The 21,155-nt window shown below is 41.7% G+C and overlaps 1 protein-coding gene across 1 annotated transcript; it reads right to left on the bottom strand.

Annotated features, from left to right (window-relative positions):
* Positions 1-4,594: 4,594 nt before the first annotated feature.
* Positions 4,595-15,345, bottom strand: LOC100932741 (transmembrane emp24 domain-containing protein 2). Its single transcript, XM_031944542.1, has 4 exons — positions 15,230-15,345; positions 6,029-6,597; positions 5,630-5,690; positions 4,595-4,779 (listed from the first exon to the last, which is right to left on the bottom strand). Exons 2-3 carry the CDS (start codon positions 6,503-6,505, stop codon positions 5,631-5,633), a joined length of 537 nt encoding a protein of 178 aa, XP_031800402.1. The 5' UTR covers positions 6,506-6,597; positions 15,230-15,345; the 3' UTR covers positions 4,595-4,779; position 5,630.
* Between the last annotated feature and the right edge of the window lie 5,810 nt (positions 15,346-21,155).

Below are 21,155 nucleotides of genomic sequence, written 5' to 3'. Positions count from 1 at the left end.
TTGCATGACCTTGGGCCAGTTACTTCATCCTGTTAGACTCAGTTTCCTCATCTATAAAATGAGCTGGAAAAGAAAACAGCAAACCACTTTATTATTTTTGCCAAGAAAACCCCAGATGTGGTCACAAAGATTTCCACGTGCCCGAAATGATTACACAACAACAAAAATGTGCTGATTGTTTCAAGGCCTTTATTTTGATGACCTAGAAAAGGAATGGGACAAAGCTTTACTAGATCTGTGATCTCATCAATGAATCAAACATACATTTTTAGACGTGGCCAATGTGGGAGGTGGTTTTGCTTGACACTGTGTATTTGTTACTGAGGTGTATTTTTCCTTTTTTTCCCCAGTGAAGTGGAATGAGAGAGGAAAAAAAATCAACTTTGAAAAAAATTTCTCTGACTTTTAAGTGCTTGGAAAATCTTAGCCTAATGGTTAGCCAGCTGGTATAATAATAAATCAGTTCTGTTGGCAATGTGGCCCTTCAAAATTTCTTTTTTTTTAGCTTTTTATTTTCAAGATATATGCATAGATAGTTTTCAACATTTACCCTTGCAAAATCTTGTGCTCCAAATTTTTTCTGCTTTCCTTCCCCCTCCCCCCTCCCTTAGACAGCAAGTAATCCAATATATGTTAAACATGTACAATTCCTCTATAGATATTTCTGCAATTATCATGCTGCACAAGAAAAATCAGATCAAAAAGGAAAGAAAATGAGAAAGAAAACAAGAAGCAAGCAAACAACAAAAAACGTGAAAATACTATGTTGTGCTCCACACTCAGTTCCCACAGTCCTGTCTCTCTGTGTGCAGATGGCTCTCTCCATCACAAGTCTATTGGATTTGGCCTGAATCATCTCACTGTTGGAAAGAGCTACGTTCATCAGAATTGATCATTGTATAATCTTATTGTTGTATACGATGATTTCCTGGGTCTGCTCATTTCACTCAGCATCAGTTCATGTAAGTCTCTCCAGGCCTCTTTGAAATCATCCTGCTGGTCATTTCTTATAGAACAATCATATTCCATAACATTCATATACCATAATTTCTTCAGCCATTCTCCAACTGATGGGCATCCACATTTTCCAGTTCCTTGCCACTACAAAAGGGACTGCTAGAAACCCTTCAGAATTTCTAAGCCATAGATTTCCTCACACTGTAATAAAGGTTTTGTGGCTTATTCAGTGCCCCAAGCTATCCCTCTGTTAACAACTCTGGACAGATTACAATGAATTTTGGAAGAAATAAACTCAGTAAAAACAACCAGTGGATCCCATTTGACTGACTCATGTTCCTTCTTTCTATGCCTATCTGGGTCTAAAACTTTCTTCCATTGTTCATAAGCATTTAAATAATGTGTTTTTTCTTATATATCCTTTTTAAGCTTTTACAGATTGTATATGCCTGTCTACAGTGTTCCTTAGATTCTAAACCTCCCATAAGCTTTCAAATGAAGTAAGCCAACAGTTTTCCTATAACAAGAGATTCTCTTGTTTTAGACAAAATAGGATGGGACTGAGGGAAGTGGGTAGCTTAAAGAGGAAGAACAAGACCAACTTTATCTTGAATAAACTTGCTGAAAAATTACCCATGCATACATCTTGTAAATAAAAAGCTTTAATAAAAAAAATGATAAAGTTCTTAGCAATTATAAGTACAGTTTTTCCATATAGCAATGTAAACAGTAAAAAAGGGAATTCCTTATGATTCTCTTTTCTGTTTGCATTTTTATACTTCTTTTGAGTTCTGTATTTGAAAAATCTGGTGGTCTTTTCATTTGGAATTCTTGAAAGTCCTCTATTTCATCAAAGAATCAATTTTTCTCCCTGAAGGATTATATTCAATTTTGTTGGGTATGTGATTTGTGGCTGTAATCATAGTTCCTTTGCCCTCTAGAAAATACCCCAACCCTTCTCATCCTTTTATGTAGGAGCTGCTAAATGTTGAGTGATCCTACCTGTGGGTTCACATTATTTGAATTCTTTCTTTCTGGCTTCTTGACATCTTTTCTACTTGACCTGGGAGCGCTGAAATGTGACTATCGTATTCCTGGGAATTTGGGAGGTTATTGGTTGATCCTTTCAATTTCTATTTAACTTTCTAATTCTAGTTTGTCAGGGAAGTTTTCCTTGATAATTTCTTGAAATATGATGTCTAAATTATTTTTTATTTTCATCATGGCTCTCAGGTTGTCCAGTAATTCTTAAATTATCTCTCTTCATCCATTTTCAAGATCAGTTGTTTTTCCAATAGGATATTTTCCATTTTCTTTGATTTTTTCATTATTTTGATTTTGTTTTCTTAATGTCTTACGAAATCATTAGCTTCCACTTGTCCACTTTTAATTTTTTAGGAATTATTTTCTTCAGCAACTGTATTCTTAGAAAATTAACTTCTCTTTTAATCTCTATGGTGTTAGATTATGAAATGAACCTTTAGAAAATGTGGACACAATGTTTAAAACATGTTAAGTACATAATTGAGTATATTTTGCTTTAAAATGTATAATGATAATTTACTTATTGAAAACAAGGACTGCAGATTTGTTTTTTTTTCTTTCTATCATCTCTGAAGTCCTTTAGATACTTAATAGTTCCTTGGGACCTTCTATTTGGGAAAGGTCATAAAAATCTTATCAGCCTTGCTGACAGCATATTATAAAATTCTAAACTAATGAAGTGGTTTTTGTGACAAACTATGATCTCTCACAGCTTGAAGAGGTCTTACAAGTTTATTTTATAAGAGCAATTTTTAAAATCTATAGTTTGCCCATTTCTTTTGAAAATTATAAAATTTTACCTGGAATAGTATGTATTAGAGCTACATCTTTAAGTCAATTTAGTTTCAATAGACTGTGGATTGAAAGAATTTATTTTTGCCTTGGGATTACTGTATAATACCTGAAGATATGGGTATCTGTGCTCGTAGGAGCTTACAGTGGCTTTTCTGGGGTTTCAGTGAACTATCATGTATCTACTATATATATGAATTTATAGAATGTGAATAATTTCTAATAACTGATTTCTATACCAATATGAAATTAAACTGGAAAGGATGAACAAGTTAAGGCCTTTTATGTGCTTATTGTTAACTATTATTGCAACAAAATGATAAAAATGGTAATAATGATCATAATCCTAAATTGTGATCAATGTAACTTGCTATATTGTGTAAACTTGAACACTGGGTTTTGATACTATTCTTTTTTAATTTCAAGTATAACTGTATGAATTGCCACTTATGTATATGTATGCATACATACATACATTTGTTTGGTGGCACAGTGGATAGAATGCCAGATCTAGAGTCAGATTTTTTTTTTGAGTTCAAAGTCAGCTTCAGATACTTACTAGCTATATGACAACTCTAGGCAAGTTTCTCCTAAAAAAATGTAGGCTCCCTGAGGATAGGCAGTGTTTCACTGCTGTCTCTAGCATCCAGAATAGTACCTTGCATATAGTAGATGCTTAATAAATGCTTGCTGACTGATCAATTATCATCCTCTCCTCCTCCTGATATTAGAAAACTTGAGGGAGCAATTCTGATTACGGGGAGTGGGGTATAAAGCAAAAGCAAGGACCCTTGAATGGTTGGATTTGAATTTTTATTGATATTTTTGTTTTGCATCACTCTTATTTCTTAATACACTTTTCTCTTCCCCCAGAGATCCATGTCTTATAGGAAAAAAGGTTCACATGGATGGGGATTGAAGTGGGGGATGGAGGACAAAGCAGTTAGCTTCCTCCAGCCAACTCATCAATCCAATTTTCTTTTTAAACATTATTTGCAATGTTCCCCATCCTGGGTCCTCTACCTTTGCCAAGAAAGGAGGGAGGTGCATTTTATCATGGCAGTGGGATTTCACGGAGAAAATACTTGATCCTTGAATCCATGGGACACTAAAATTAGAAACTGTCCCTTAAAAAAAAGGAAATGTACAAATATTTCTGGATCCAGAAGGAATCTTTGAGAAAACTCTAAAGCTTGTGAAATGTGTGTAAAATGTCAATAGCTATTCCCTCCCCACAACCCCAGCTTCAAGTCTCAGCTAAAACCCTACAGAGAAGCTTTCTCTATCCTTCTTAATCTAGTGCTTTCTTCCCTCTGTGGACTAATTTTTTTTTGTACATAGTTGTTTACTTACTGTATTCCCATTAGAATGTGAGCTCCTTGAGAAGTGGGACTATCTTTTGTTTTTCTTTGTATCCTCTACATGCCTGGCACATAGTAAGCACTTAATAAATGCTACTTTACAAATTGACTCACAACCCCATAATAACTGGCTTAAGAATCTCACAACTCACCTGAAATTTCTCTCTCAAAGGTGACCTATGAGACGATCAGAATGTCAAATCTAATGAATTTTTCTGTCTTTTCTTCTTGACCTTTTTTCCTTTTAAACAATTGTTTTCTTATTGAACCTGTATCATATTGGATCTATGTCCATTTAATTCACATATTTAATTAATTTTGGATTGTTTTTCAGGGATCTCCCCTCCCAGATATATATTCAACAATTAAACCAAGGTGAAACAAGCAAATTTATTTTTTAAATTTATTTTTAACACATAATTTTTTAAATGAGATGCCTCAAGTATTTTGTGTAAAAGTGTGAATTTTTTTTAACCTGGAATATGAAAAAAGGGAATTAAAGGAAGCACAAATAAAATATATCAGTTGCCATATAATCATTTATTCTGTTCCACACAGCAAACAGATGTTTTAATATGAGATTCATCTTCAGAAACCAAGGAATAATTTTCTAAATGAGATGTGCCTAAAATGAAAGGGGAGGGGGAAGAAGTTATAAATATGGTTGCAATGCTGTTGACTCATATATAAAATGTTAGCAACATCACAACAAAATCCCTAAACCTTTAACTCTTTGGCCACCCGCTTCTAGGTTTTTCCCAATTACACTAATACATGCTAACAAAATGTCTATATGGTGGAATTGCAGCTAGGCCAGCATTAGAAGACTACTATTTGCTAATATATCAAACCAAGTTGGTACAATTCCAAGTGCGAGGTAGAAAATCTGGTTAATTACTTATTCTACATTAGAAAGACAATTTTCTAATTCAAATGAAGACATTTGAAGTTTAAGGTTCAATGTGACAAACATTTCAATTTTGCATTTTGGGGAATATATTTTGGAGAACTTTTAAAATAAAAGTGAAGCTAAGGGAGCAACCAGAATCCAGTTTGAAAAGGAGCAATAAATAGCCAGTTTGAACAGCATATCTTGGAAAGTCCAGTGTAAGTTCATTATTATCTATATAGAGGATTTAATGATTTATCACATTGTACTTTAATAATAACTTCATGTTTTCCTAATGACATTAATTTAGTGACAGTAGATAATAGGGCTTAATTAGAGAAACAGAAGTCAATTGTACAAATAAGAGAAATTAATAAAATGAAATGGATTTTTTCCAGTAGGCACTGCAAAACCAGCTTCCCCCCTTCTCCCACAGTAAATAACTCCCAAGATTTCTCTTTTCTGGACAAAATGCATCAATTACAAAACAACGGGAAAGTGGAACCAAAAAGAGGGGTGGGAAGAGGGTAAGGGTGCCATCTGATTTGCCAGGGTGGCTATTCGGAAGTCAGTCAGTGTTACCCACCTCACTTCAGGGTCCTCTTGCGTGGTCTCGTCCATGTCAAGTCATGGTGTCCACTTGTATTCTGTAATTTGGACCAAAGAGAAAGGTTTCTGTTCATATTAGCTTAGTAAATGAGTAATTTTATTCTTCCACCCACCCCGAGGCATTTGAGGGATATCCGAGGGATATCTCATTTTTAAAACCCCAACCAAGACTCATTGTGAAGTCTCAGTAATGGGTGAACTTGACTTTGGGAAGGAAAGGGCAACCGTCCTTTTTTATACCATTATCTGGTCTCGGAAAAAGCTCTCCATGTAGTAGATCTGGCCAAAGGTCATGGCCAGTATCACAGCAGTCTCAAAGAAGGACTACTTTGTGGTTAGTGTTCTGACTGATGACCCTGTGGATTTTCTCCCCTACCTCCATGTGCTCCTGCTTCTGCTTGACTACCATGATGGCTGCAGTCAGCTTCTTGATCATCTTCTCCAGCTTGACATGGAGCCTGTCCTCATCCTGGAAGAGGTGAGTTCTGGGGTCCTGGTCCTTGTCGATCGAGAACAATACTGTCTCGGGCACCAAAGTAGACGCACGGTTGCTGAAGCAAAACCTGTAGGAGCCCTCCTGGTGGGTTGTAAAGGCGTAGCGGCCACTCGTCTCACGAACCCACTGGAAAAGGGGATCGTTGTTAGGGCCAGTGATGTCCACGTCTATTTCCAGGAAGCCTCCCTGCATCACCCTGAAGTTGAGGACCATCTTGGCTCCCTTCGTGCCTTGCTCAAAGAAGCACTCCTCCCCATGGGCACCGACTTGGATGTAGAAAGCACATGCATGAAGCGGGAACAGCACAGCCAGCAGAATAGGCAGGACCAGGATGTCCACCCAGACTTTGACCGCCATGGACAGACTCGGGCTTGGGAAGAGGGAGCGACCGTAACCTCTTCGATGCCTCAGCCTCGCTTTGGCAACGCCGCCCAATCCTAGGGGAAAATCTTAAAGACCCGGGAGAGAGAGGCTGAAGCCACTGATTGGTTACTCTTTTTGACCTGGTACCCCCCCCTCCATTACACCCGGAAGTATTCCCCACCCCATCCCCACCTCACTTCTCTTTTGCACCCTTCTCAGTCGCCTTTATCAGGTTCTTTCCCACCTTTTTGCTCTTTTAATTATCACAGATTCTAGTGACTCATATGCCAGGATGACACCCCCCCGCCAAGTTACTTAACCAGATCTCGATTCCATTTCCTAAAGTGCAAGTCTCAGGAGGCTATCATTTTGTTCTGGGATTCTCCGTGGCTTTTAAGATAAAATAAAACTTCTTAGCTTGGCCCTTCACAATCCAAATCCAGCCTATTTTTACAGGTTCCTCGCTCATCACTCTCCTGTCAGCATTTCAGTCCAAATGACCTCCTTACTATTCCTGAAACCAAGCTTTTTGTTTTTCATCTCCATGCCTTTGTACAAGCTATCACCTGCTTTTTAGAATCCCTTTCTCCTTATTGCTGAGTCGTTTCAGTCATGTCCAGCTCTTCACAATCCCATTTTGGGGGTTTCTTGGCAAAGATACCGGATTGGTTTGATATTTCCTTCTCCGGCTCATTTCCAGATGAAGAAACTGAGGCAAACTAAATTAAGTGAGATTCCCAAAGTCACACAGCTAGCAAGTGTTTGAGGGCTGGATTTGGACTCACAAAAAGGAGCCCTTCTAATTCTAGCAGTTCTACCCACTGCACTACCCAGTTCCTAGTTTTCTTCAAAGTTCAGCTTAAAGAACAGGTCTCATAACAAGAGTGGGACTTTTTCTAATTTGTCCAGTTTCCCTCATCCCCTGAATAAATAACCTTATATTAATTTTATTCGTCCTCTGTGCAAGCTTGTAGAATAAAAATATTAATTGTGTACTCTGATTTTTAGGCACAATTCTGGCAGAAAGCATGATACACAATTTTAACATTATTGTAAAAGCAAGCATTTCTAGTCTATAGAGAAATGTCCGAGCCAGCATAATTCTCCTTCCCTCCTTTCCCCACCACACACACATACACACACAAACACACACATACACACAAACACACACACACACACACACACACACACACACATCCTCACACGAGCTTCTACCCCAGGGTAATTTGAGGTTATATTTGTAGAAATTTCAAACAAGGAAAATCTATAAAAAGACAGTTTGGGAAATGAATGTTTCAGGACAATAATCACTAGGAATTTCTTTCTTGAACATTCCCCTTGAATATACTCTTAGGAATAAGCAAAATTGGGCAGCTAAATGATGCACTGGATAGAATAAAGGGTCTCTAGTCAGGAAGAATTGAGTTCAAATTTGACGGCATTTACTAGCTGAGCAAGTCACAACCCTCTGTCAGATGAGCTGGAGAAGGGAATAGCAAAGCATTCCACTCTCTTTGCCAAGAAAACCCCCAAATGGCGTCACCAAGAGTTGGACACAACTGAAAATGACTAAACAATAACTACTAAAGGACTAAGAAAAAGAAACTTCTTGCTCAGTAAAGGAACACTTTCTGGAAGAGAAGGGTGAAGGTAATAAGGAGTGAGGGAAGAGAAGACTGACTTTTAAATCATTTCATAGCATCTTAAACAGACCAGAGGTTCTCATTGTTCACTTACCCCCCCCCAAAAAAAAACAACCCTTTTATTTCTCAGCTTTTTATATGCTTTCTTTTTAAAAAAAATTTTTTTTTATTTGAATTATAAAGGAAATTTTTTAAATGTCCCTCAGGGTTCAATAAAAATCAACTCCAGCCCACTCAGCCCTGATAGTGTATCAGATGAGAAACAGTCAACTGGATATGAAAAGGGCCTGGGAAGTCTGTTGAAAATTCAAAGTTCAAGTTTGAGGCATTCAAACTTCTTGTACTTTTGAGACTGGGATAAGACCAGCAGTTAGTTACAATTCAACAACTTTCAGTGAGCGTCTAGCCAAGATAAGGAGTTCCAACCACTTAAGAATGAATAATTGGCAGAGAGATTGTCTCTGCCCTAAGCTTCACCCTCTACTTTTTCTTTTCTTCTCTCCACCCCTTGGCCAGAAGATCTCAAGAATTTCAGAGAATCTGAAGATGTTGGATGTCCCATCTTTCCACAACATCCCTAGAAGAGCCAATGGGAGTGTCTACATCCAGATCCAAGGATAAATTAGATGGACATTCAAGGTTCTTAGAAGAGCCAAGAAAAAAGAAATTCCAAATCAAAATCAGCAAAAACCAAAAACAAAAACAAAAACAAAAACCCCAAATCTACCCTAGCAGGAGTATGCTAATAAATATCAAATAGTCAGCTCCCTGAAAATCCACAGCTCATGTTTAAATTTAATCAGCATCATTTTAAAAATGCTTTATTTTTTCCAATTATACATAAAAATATTTACTATTTGGGTTTTTTTTTTAATTTTGAGTTCCAAATTATCTCTTCTTCCTCCCCTTTCCATTCATTGAGAAGACAAGCAATTTTATATAGGTTATATAGTTACGCAAAGTGTATTTCTTATCATATCACTCATATTGTGAAAGAAAACACAGAGCAGGATGGTCTGTGTTACAAACATGTCTGCTCAATCATTGGGTTGGAGGTAAGCTAGTCTAAGGTCAATTTAGCTAAATGTTGCCCTCCTAGTTCTAAGACAGATTCCTGGAGGAACCAAAAAAAAATCATGTCCTTAGATTGCAGATATTTGTTGTATAATAGATATAATTCTAGCCTGTGTTCACCCTTCTGAAGGTAGGAGTGTGAAGGGAGAGGGGAACAATCAGTTAGTCACAACTATCCTCCTACTCTTCACAAAGGGGGATCTTTGATTTTTGTTTTGACTGTTGATTTTTTTCCCTCCTTCTCTGGTAGCTTTTAATTTTGTGCAAGAAGAGAGCCTAAGGATACTTTGGGAAGTACCTCTGCCATCTTCTAGGCCGGCTCCTTCTCTATAGATGGACAAGTTGCCTATCTCATGTTCCTCAGATTTTAGTGATTGTTCCAGCTTCCTTCAGGTGCGGGATCTCTTCTATGGCTGGTGTATCTTCCAGCACTACTAAGCATCTGTGATTTGGTTTAGGGTAGGGTAGCCTGCCCTTTGATAAGAGGGGTAGGGAAACAATAGTCTTGTTCAACAAGCAAAGTCAAGTTACTGCGCCAGGCCTTGGGCAAGGTTGTTGTGGTTTATGTAGGACCTACAAAAACACATAGGATTTGTTTGGCTTCTTCATTTAGGAATTACAAAAGATACATTAAGAAGAATACAGGCCCACAGGTTAAGAGTGGCTTTGATTTACATATCTCCGTAAGAAAGAGGTCTTTGTTTATCATGAGGGGAACCTCATGATACAGTTTTTTAAATTATTAAAGCTTTTTATTTTCAAAACATATGCAGAGATAATATTCAACATTTACCCTTGCAAAATCTTGTATACCAATTTTTTTTTCTCTCTCCATTCCCCTCACCCCCCTGCCTTAGATAGCAAGTAATCCAATGTATCTTAAACACATGCAATTCTTCTATACATATTTCCACATTTATCGTGCTGCACAAGAAAGAAAAGGGAAAAAATGAGAAAGATAAAATGCAAGCAAACATCAGCAAAAAGAATGAAAATACTAAATTGGGATCTATACTAAGTTCGCACTTTCTCTGGGCACAGATGGCTCTCTCCATCACAAGACTATTGGAACTGGTTTGAATCATCTCATTGTTGAAGAGAGCCATGTCCATCAGAACTGATCATCATATAATCTTGTTGCCCTGTACAGTGATCTCCTGGTTCTGCTCATTTCACTTATCATCATTCACATAAGTCTCTCCAGTCCTCTCTGAAATCATCCTGCTGATTGTTTCCTACAGAACAATAATATTCCTTTTTTTTTTTTTTTGATAAAAGTTGAATAAATTTAATGAATTCAGTGTGTCTACCCATACTAAATCTCATGATAACAACTGAAATGGTAAATATGATTATTTACTTTGTGAATTTACAAAAATTGCAGAGAATGGTGCCGCCCCAAAACAGGAGATTTGAAGGTTGCCCATATTTTCCCCAAAATAGCATCTAGTGGAGTCTACAGACTATATAAATCAATGCAGAACAATAATATTCCATAACATTCATATGCTATAACTAATTCAGCCATTCTCCAACTGTTGGGCAGCCACATTTTCCGGTTCCTTGCCACTACAAAAGGGGCCGCCACAAAACATTTTTGTACAAGTGGGTCCCTTTCCCTCCTTTAAGATTTCTTTGGTATACAGGCCCAGTAGAAACAGTGCTGGATCAAAGGGTGTATGCAGTTTGACAGCCCTTTGGGCATAGTTCCAAACTGCTCTCCAGAATGGTCGGGTCACTTCACAACTCTACCAACAATGTATCAGTGTCCCAGTTTTCCCGCATCCCCTCCAATATTCGTCATTACCTTTCCCTGTCATCTTAGCCAATCTGACAGGTGTGTAGTGGTATCTCAGAGTTGTCTTAATTTGCATTTCTCTGATTTATAATGACTTGGAGCATCTTTTCATGTGGCTAGAAATAGTTGCAATTTCTTCGTCTGAAGAGTGTTCATATCTTTTGACCATTTATCAACTGGAGAATGGCTTGTATTCTAATAAATTTGGGTCAGTTCTTTATATGTTTTAGAAATGAGGCTTTTATTAGAACCCTTGAATATAAAAATGTTTTCCCATTTTCTTCTCATGATATATTTTTTCAAGTCTTGACCCTTTATTTCAAGAAACTATAAATAAAAACTGCCCAGGTCTACCACTGTAAAGATAGAATCTACCAATCCTCTCCTGAAAAGAACCTTCATCCCCCTCCCCTCAAAAATGTCCCAGGAATATTATGGCCAAGATCCAAAGTTCACACATGAAAGAAAAAAAATTGTAAGTACCCAGAGAGAAACAGTTTAAATCCCAAGAAATTCTATTCAGGATCACAGAAGACCTGGCAGCTTCTACTAAAAGTCTGGACTATAACATTCAGGGGCCAAAAAGATAGGCTCACAACTAAGAATAACTTATCTTGTGAAGCTATAGGGCAAAAATGGCTCTTTAATGGAATAGACGTCCTTGAAGCATTTCTGATAAGAGGACTAAAGATGAAAAGAAACCATGAAATACAATCACAAAAATTCAGAGAAACTAACTGGAAAGATAAATTTACTAGAACAATTGGCAAGAGGTATCTGATGATGTAATGCTAAGATTCTATGGGGGAGGAAAGAAAGATCTTTAATGACCTCAAAGGGTGCCAGATCAGGTAAAACATGAAAAACACAGGCCCTGAGGCCGATTTTGTTTTGGGATTGTTTTGAAGGTTTGAAGACTGGAAAGAGAAGGCAGAATAAAAGGAGGAAAAGAAAGGAGGACGAATTTGCTATTTCTTATAAAGGAGAGGATTATACAAGCATGGAACCAAGGCTTCAGGAAGCAGGCATCCAGTTGATGTGGGAAAGATTCCAATCTTTGATTCCCAACCCCCCCTAGTTAATGTAAATTACCCTTTGACTCACAAATCCTGGTCCCTTTGAATTCCAATAGAAGATGCGGACCTGTCCCAGCCCCACCGGATCTGAGCCAACTTTGGGGCTTTACCCAAAAGCCCCTCGAGCTAAGTCTCTGACTTAAAAGGGCCACACTGGGAACCCCTCTTTGCAGAGATTCCAAACATGCCAGCCATGGGAGGACCCTCTGTCCACTGCACCCTCAGTCCGGTGCCGTCCTTATCTCTGCCTTCACCTATCTCCTACTTCTAAACCCAGTAATAAACTTCTTTTATCAATCTAGCTCTTGGGCTAATAAATGCTTTTATTGGGGATTCCCACTGCTACTAGACCTCATTTACCACCGTATCCTTGCACCGAATCCAAGGGGGTTGCAGGGGAGCTCTGTTTGACTCCCTGTACCCCAAACCTGCCACTAGACCCCAACTAAAGCCTAACCTCAACACAGTGAGTTTGGGGTAGAAATACATATGAGGAAAATGGAGATAGGAAGGTGGAATGGTGAAGAATTCTTCTCTCCTCAAAAGGGAATGGTTAGAAGGAAAACAAATTTCCTGAAGCTCAAAGGAGGTTTAAAAGAATTTAAAACAGAAGAAATAAAATATTACAATTAAAAGGAGTACCTTAGATTGCCTTTCACTTGCAGAATGGTTGAAACCACTTGTAACTTATGAGGATCATGGAACATTAACATGTTGTAAAAAGTTTGAAAGAAACCTAGGTAATAGTGATGTAGATTGTGTTCCCTTTAATCTGTGAGGTGAAGGGTTATTGAAAGGCCTCGATGTTAACCATGGGGGAAGGATGGGCCTGAGTCTCAAACCCTCCTGGCCTCTGGGAGGGGCTCACCCTTCTACTCATAAGGGCAACTTCCAGATAAGTAATCTTATTCAATTGGAAATCTAGGCCTGAGGCATAGCCAAGGCCCTCTATGGAGTTGGAGATTAGTTCCTCATTCATCTGGAAGTTGGCTCCTGACTTGGAGTCAAAGAGACCCCATAAAATCACAGGCAATGTACCCAGACTTTTGCAAAAATAATCCTAACAGGATTCTTTGCCCACTAAGAAAGCTGTCTTCTCAGTGTAAATAAATCCCCTTTTGCCACAAATTTTGGGTTTGTGAATTCTTTCACAAAGAATCTGCAACATCGACAAGGGGAGAATCTCTCAACCCTCATTTCTCACACCGCTTCATTTGGTGAGATCTCTGAAAGTCTGGCCTAAAAGTTTGTGGATGACATGACTGCATCGTCCTCTTCTGGTAGACACCCCCCAAGGACTGTTGCTGTGCCTGTCTCAGAACCCTGGTGGAACTACAAGGAGAGGAGCGCAGATAGAGAGAGAAGGGACTACTTTCTAACCTGGCTCACTGAAGGCATGAAGAGGGGGATTAAGAAGCAGGTTAATTATGACAGACTTAGGGAGATCACCCAAGGAGCTGAGGAAAATCCTGCTCTCTTTCAGGGCCTCCTTGTAGAGGCTCTAAGAAAATACACTAATCTGGATCCCACTTCTCCAGAGGGGAACACTGTCCCCAGCATGCATTTTATTAGCCAATCTGCCCCAGATATATGGAGGAAGCTGCAGACGTAAGCCTTGGGCTCCCAAACTCTCATGGCCCAGATGTTAGAAACAGCTTTTGGAGTCTTTAGCAACAGGGACCGAGCTGCAGCAGAGGAGGAAGACTGCAGGGCCAGAGCAAGAAATAAAGAGCAGGCCCACTTTTGGCTGCTGTCATTTTGGGAAAACGGGGGTTCCTGCTTCAGGTGTAATGGGGCAGCGCCAATGCGCATGCAACTGCCCTAGGAAAAAAACCCGGCCCTTGTCCTGAGTGCAACCAGGAGGGGTACTGGAAGAGGGACTGCCTGGAGAGGGATAGAGCCACCGCCTCAAGCCTCGCCCTCTGGTCTCCTCAGGACTAGGAGTGATGGGGTCTGGGGTTCGGCCAGGCCCTCCCTTACTCCATCATGACCACCAATCCCAGGGTTACTCTTGACGGGTCAGGTAAAGCCATCGAATGTCTTTTTGCTATGGGGGCCTCTCTTTCAGTTCTGCTCTGGCACTCTGGAATCAGCCACCCCTTCCCCCATAGGATAATGGGAATTGAAAGGAAACTTAAGGACTGTTTTGAGACTTTCCCTCTGCCTTGCCAGTTTGGTGACCTGTTCTTTAAATACTCCTTTCTTATTATTCCCTCCTGTCCTGCTTCCTTATTGGGCAGGATTTAATGGGGAAACTGGGGGGCACAATTTTCTCTTCTCAGACCTCCACATGACCGTTTTGTGCTTCTTTTAAAACCCTCCCATGGTCCCCCTGAAATCTGGGAGAAAAGATTCTTCTGTCTGAAATGAAGGGATTCCCTGGAGGGCCACAAACGCCCCCCAGCTTTAATTAAGCTGCAGCACCCCAGTACATTTCCCCATAAACGTCAATTCCCAATAAAGCCGGAAGTGGGGAAGGGTTGCAACCTCGGATTGTGATATTTCCTAAGTATAAGCTTCTAGTCCCCTGTGAGTCTTCCTGCCACACCCCGATTCTTTGATAGAAAAGCCAATGGGGAGTTTCTTGTGATGCAGGACCTCAGGGCAATTAAGGAAGCAGTCATTCCCATTTACCCCCATTGTGCCTGATCCTTATACTATCCTTACTAGTCCTGAAACAAAATGTTTTCATCCTGACAAAGATGTTTCTTCAACCCTTTCATAAAGACTCCCATTTACTTTCTTTTAAGGGCAAACCAGGGAACATCCCCACCAATAAACTTGGACGGTTCTGCCCAAGGTTTGAATAGCCCCCCACCGTTGGGACGACGGTGGCTAAAAGATATAAGATTGGGGAAGTTAACACCTAAAAAGTCATCCATAGTAGATATTTTATCCCCCCAAGAGGAGTCCCTACATGCAGCCATGAAGACCCTTAATGTTCTGATGGGCCCCGGGTCTCCTTACCCAAAGCCCACACGCCTGAGTCTGTCAAATTTTAGCCACAACCTCACCCCACCTCTGGCTTCAAGGAGGAAACAGACCGTTTTTATGCCTTCTAGACCTGCCTAAAGACAGCCACACCCTGGGCACGGCTGGTTCCTGCAGCGAAAGTGAATTTACAAACCTGAAACGTGAAACGGGCAAAAGAAGTTTGTTCTTAAAGATCTAGCAGAGAAATCCCGACAAGGAAGTGAACAAGGCCTTGTTGGGGCAATGGGAGAGAGAGAGGGGAAAGCTTTGAAAGAGGGCATTCCAGGGCCCGGAAGGGGTTCCTTGGCATGCCATGGTCGGCCCTCCGCCAGGGATTGAGCCGAGGGAAGGTCGTTTCCTGGGCAGCTCTCGGAGGGGCCTGGGAGCCATCGGAGCTGGAATCAGGATGGAGAAGCTTGGAACTGAAGGCCTGTCTCTGGGCTCATCTCCAAAATCCAGCTGGACAGAAATCCCCTTTTCCAGCTTGGGCTAAGCAGGAGCGGTCCCGGACTCGGTCCGGCCCAGAGAGGAGAATGAAACCCCTTTCTCCTGACGCCTTGGGGCGGGTCTCTCAGGGGAGTCTGAGGGAGTTCCCGAGCTTCCCCCCAAAGTCTGAGAGAGACACAGAGAGAGAGAGAGGTGTTTCGGGCTGCCCTCATCATGGTGATGTTAGCCGCTCTCCTGAGACACGAGGGCCACGCGGGGCGGAAAGGGCTGCCCACTGCATATGTCTCAGTTATTTGTGCGTGTGATCAGGCTTTTTGTCCCCCATCTAAAAAAACAAACAAAAAACCGGTATAAAAGATGAAAGCAGCGGAACTCCGGGGTTCTGGACCAAGAGAAGCTGAACTTAAATTTGAGTTCGAATTGGTTCCCCCACCCGGCACAACTATAAAGCCCTTTGGCTGGGATAAACTTTGGTCTTCACGTCTGCCACAGATGAAAGACCTCCAAACTTTAGAAGGGCCCGGGTGCCAGTCCGACCTCGTCCCTCCTTCTCCCCTTCAGCCACCTTCTTGGGTTTTTTTGCAGTTTAAGTGAAGGACCTTTTCTGGGCTCGAGAGAGTCCGGGAAGGGGAGAGGGATGAGTGTGAGACCGTAGCCCTCGAAATCTGCCGGGCCGGCGCGGCAGGACCCAGGGGGAAGGGCAAAGGAAAGGCCTTTTATTTTCCGTTATTTCCTGTAATCTGACGGTCTTTAGGGCCCCGCGCGCCCCGCCTCTCATACAAAAACGTCCATGGGCGGCCTGCACGTGATGACATGTCTCTGCCTACACGCAAACACGTTCATGGGCGGTCTGCACGTGCTACGTGGCCCTGCCCTCATGTTCTTACGTAACCGCGATCCGGTTGTCAACACGTGACCTGGAGGTCACGCCTTCACGCAGACACGCTTACGCGACCCGCGTTCCCCCTATGTGACCCTTTTTGCGTCACCACGCAACCATCCATGTGACCTAAACGCAAAAACGTGGCGCACCTGGCCTTTTACGCAACTAAACCGGCCCCTCTTAAAATCAGGCGGCGATTAGGTGACTCAAAAGTCCTCAAACCCTATTACATCATCCCTCGTCCAATCCGACGCGGACTTTAGTGACCTCGGTTTTGGCCCTCAGAAACATACCCTTTGGCAACCAATCGGCGGCCTCCTTCCGTGTCCCGTTTGCGACCCCACGTCGCGACCACACTCACGTGGCCCGCGTGCCCATTACGTGAATTCGTCCTCGCCACCACACGCGACTAAACGCAAACACGCCACGCAACTGCGCTACCATTACATCACCTCATCGTTGCGCGGCCCCTTCCCGCTACCACCACGTGGTCTCGTCTTGGCGTTTCCAGGCAACCGGTCCCAGTGTGACCATTACGTGGACTTCCTCCTGCCCAAATGCAAAGGCGCTACCATAATTCCCACGTGCCTCCAGTTCCTCCACCAAGTCTTCCGGTAAATCGGCGTCCCTCTATCTTGTTCCCCTTAGAATATTCTGGGCCTCCCCCCCTTTTTTAAGACTTTCTGTGGATTTGCCTTAATCAGCTTTGAATCCATCGCCGGCAGGGGCGGGAAGCTCGGAAAGAGTAGTGCCCGCCCCGGCAGAGCCCGGGGGGCGAAGATTGTAATCCGGAGAAACTGAGGGGAGAGAATTAAAGTTTTAATATTTCATTAATTGGAGTATAATTGACTGGACAGGACTCTGGTCTCACATTATCCAGTCAGATAAAGATATACTGGGACCGAGGCGGGTTGTCCCAGGGCGTATTCAAAGAATCCAGCAAGCATTGGAGCCCCAATTCTAAATACCCGAAACAAAGAACCAAGAGGATGGGGGAACCATAATCCTAAAAGCCCCCCAAAAAAGACCAGGGGTGTCTTGGGAATATTTAAATTTTAAAGGAAACAACCTGCTTTTTGTTTATCTTGCTAACAAAGTATAACCCCAATCTTAATGGACCAGAGTGGGTTTTTACGACTAGGGGGATTTGACGGAACAGTTAAGGAAACCAGACAAAGGAAACTGGTTAGGAAACCAAGTCAGAACAGTTAAAGGGAACTGAGGCATAACAGCATAAGGTGTCAAACTTGATGGGGGAAAGAGTCCCATCTTTGATTCCCAAACCCTCCTAGTGAAAGTAATTGCCCTTTAACTCACAAATCCTGGTCCCTTCCAATTCCAAGAGAAGATCCGGGCTGTCCGCCCCACCCGGATCTGACCAACTTTGGGCTCAAAAAGCCCCTCGACTAAGTCTCCCATTATAAAAGGCCCACCTGGGACCCCTCTTTGCAGAATTCCAAACATGCGTGGGAGGACCCTCTGTCCCTTTTCAGTCCGGTGCCGTCCTTATCTCTGCCTTTCACCTATCTCCTACTTTAAACCCAGTAATAAACTTCTTTTATCAATTTAGTTTGGCCTAAAGGTTTATTGGGGACTCATTGCTGCATAGACCTCTTCCAATTTGAATCCAAGGAGGTTGGGGGAGCTCTGTTTGACTACCCTTTAAACCTGCCACTAGACCTCAACTAAAGCCTAATTTCATTTAGGTCCCCCTAATCTAGACCTCAACACTATCTGCTTGGAAAATTTTATTGGAGGAAACCACAAAGGTTTATGTAAGGAGAGATGGGGACCGGGCTGAGGAAAAAAGAAAAGGAGAAGGAAGGGAAAAGGAAAAACATTTATGTCATTGTATAAGTGAAGGAAAAAAATTAAATCCTGTATATTATTTGAGGGTTAGGGGAAACTGCTTATGAGAAGGCAAAATGGGCTGGAGAAGAGGAATCTGTAAGTATGGAGGAAATGATGGTGCTAATTCTGGCATCCTGCCTCTGATCCTCCACCTTCCCCTTACCCAGAAAAAAGGAAACCAAAGCCTTGGGGCTCAGGAGGTGGGGGCACTGGCCGCCCTGACGGGCAGAGGTACGACCACAGGGTGTGGAAATGTGCTCCCACATTTAATGGGCTGTCATTGGGGTGTGGCCTGTGTGACGGGTGCTGCTAAGGTTTGGCACCGGCCTTACACAATAGCAGGCAACTGGCCGGGTGTCCTCTTTGTCAGAGGATGAATAAGGGCCCATGCAAGTCAAAAGGGGAAGGCCCCTGGTTGGCCTTTCCAAAGCTCAGGTGGACTTTACCGAGCTGCCATCAGTGGGGCGCTCAAATACCTGTTGGTCCTAGGGACCATCTGACCCATGGGTGAGGCCTTTCCCCCTTGCCCGGCAACTGCCCGCCGTAAAAGTCCTCCTTGGAATCTTTCCCGGGGAGGGTTGGTGGAGCAGGTAGATTCGGACCAAGGCCCCCCCTAAGATCCCCATTAGGCCCAAGGAAAAACCAAATCACACCCCCATGGCATCCCACCCCTCATCAGGTAAAGTGGAAAGGAAGATAAGGAAATTAAAAAACTGACAAATTTTAAACACATTGCCCTGGACCGGCCTTCCCCTTGTTTTTAAGGGTAGAACAAAACCCAGGAGGGATGTGGGATTATCACCCTATGAGTATTGTATGGTCACCCTTATCCAAAAGGGATTCAAAATTCTTCCTTGGATCCAATATTTGAGACCAAGGATGTGTTTTTAAGAAATGTTCATGTCTTACTGCAACATCTAAAACACAACTGAAAGGGTCATTGCTCAGACTCCTCCCTTGGATTCAAGGGCATAAGTTTTAGCCTGGAGACTGGTCCTGGTTTCGACGCAAAGGAGGAAACTGACCCCCAACCTGGGAAGGATGTTCCAGATCCTCTTGATATCAACACAAAGGACGGTGGACACTCAAGGGTGTGGACTTTAAACTGAATCAGAGAAAACTGAGACAAATATTGAAAAGGAACGATGAACTGTGCATTAAAATCTTGATAGTGTTTGGATCTGGGGACCTTACGGGGCTTGTCTAAATCAAACAGGTGGGCCATGGATGGGAAGGATAAGTGTAATGGACTTTTACTTCCCAACCAGAGAGGTAGATATCATAGATTGTGTAGTATAAAAACAGAGGGACAAGTTAAATATGGTTTGTAATATGGGTTAGTGTTTAATTGTGTCCACCACATTTATTTAGGGGTAATGAGGGATTTTGAACTTAGCTAAACCTATTTGTTAAACACCCAAATTTTCAAACTGGTGAATTTTATAATGGTTGGGGATCGCCCCACGATTATCAAGGAAATGGACCGCGCCATGGCCCAAGATGGTAGTTGGGGATATTGGACACCTGTATATATATATATATATAATTATATATATATATATATATATATATATATTATTTTAATATTTAAAACAGATTAATTCAACTGCAAATAGTCTTAGGGTGGCTAACCAAACTGCTCAACCCTTACTCTATTAGGGATCAAGCCACCCAGACAAGAGTGATAACCAATTATTTTAAATTATCTGTTACAGAGGAAGGAGGAAGGAAGGGTCTGGAGAAACAAAACTTGTCCCTGTTGTATGCAAATTGATGACAACCGACAAGCAGTGACAGAAATTACTAAGGGCATTCTCAGGATGTTCACGTGACTGTTAAAATTTAAATCTCCCTTCCAAATAGCTGGTTCTTGGTTTGATGGTGGCTGGAAAGGGCTCTTATGGGTACAAAGAATTTAATCAGTGGTATTATTCTTTGCCATATTTTACCTAAAATTACACTGGTAAAAGAATAGTTCAAAGATCACTGTGAAAATCTTACATATGGAGGATGCCACTGAAATGTGATTTTACAGAAAGAGGGATGGGAGGCGGCAGGGGATGATCCACATGAGGAGATTAAAAGCAAGGTGTAGAGAGAATTAATTTGGACTATGTTATTCTTCGAAAATATTCAAAATATTTATAGTAACAGGGGGACGGGGGAAAAGGTAAAAAGTTAAAATTTAAAGTAGATCAAGCCTCATAGGCCTCAGTTTCGCTTCTCCAGGTCAATGATTTTAGATAATGGACTATGTGGCCCGAAAAAAGCTGCATATCACCTTTTTACTCATTCCACTGACCAACTAGGGGAACAGTAGATTTATGTGGCCAATCACACCATAAAGAGGGTGGGGGGTTCTTTGTCTGAAATCAAAAAGCTTGGCATTTCCAAGGCTCTCCATTTGCTGTGAAATTTTGCCCCCAGACCAGGACAGGGTCCTTTCGTTCAATAAATAATTCTGCTTTTTAGATGATTCTGTAGTAAACTTTGGGAAGGTCTTTTTCCCAAACACAGGGGCTGATGTTTTAATACCAGTATCAATTGGGGTAGATATGTGACAGGCGGGGATGGTGAGGGGCAGGACAGTAGGGATGGGAAAATGAAAACGAAATGGCAGTAGCAGGTGACAGTGATTATGGTGATGTGACCACATTTGGGCAGGAGTAGATAAGGTGTCCCAGATGAAGGCTGTCCCTAAGCTGGGAAGCCTAGAGGCAATTCCTCCTTGGTATACACTCTTCTAGAACCTTTCATGGGTTCACTTTTGAACTAAAGCTCCAAACCTTTGACCCACAGGGTTGTGTAACTGGGGAGAACAAGTAAGATTTTATTAGAATACTTTAAACAGGGAAAAAGTTCATTGGGGGTTTCAAATTGTCTAATTGTTCTGTGTACT

Source organism: Sarcophilus harrisii, chromosome X (assembly GCF_902635505.1).
Source record: "Sarcophilus harrisii chromosome X, mSarHar1.11, whole genome shotgun sequence".
NCBI lineage: Eukaryota > Metazoa > Chordata > Mammalia > Dasyuromorphia > Dasyuridae > Sarcophilus > Sarcophilus harrisii.
The sequence above is the reverse complement of the archived record's forward strand: the minus strand, read 5'-3'. Positions and strand labels throughout refer to the sequence as shown.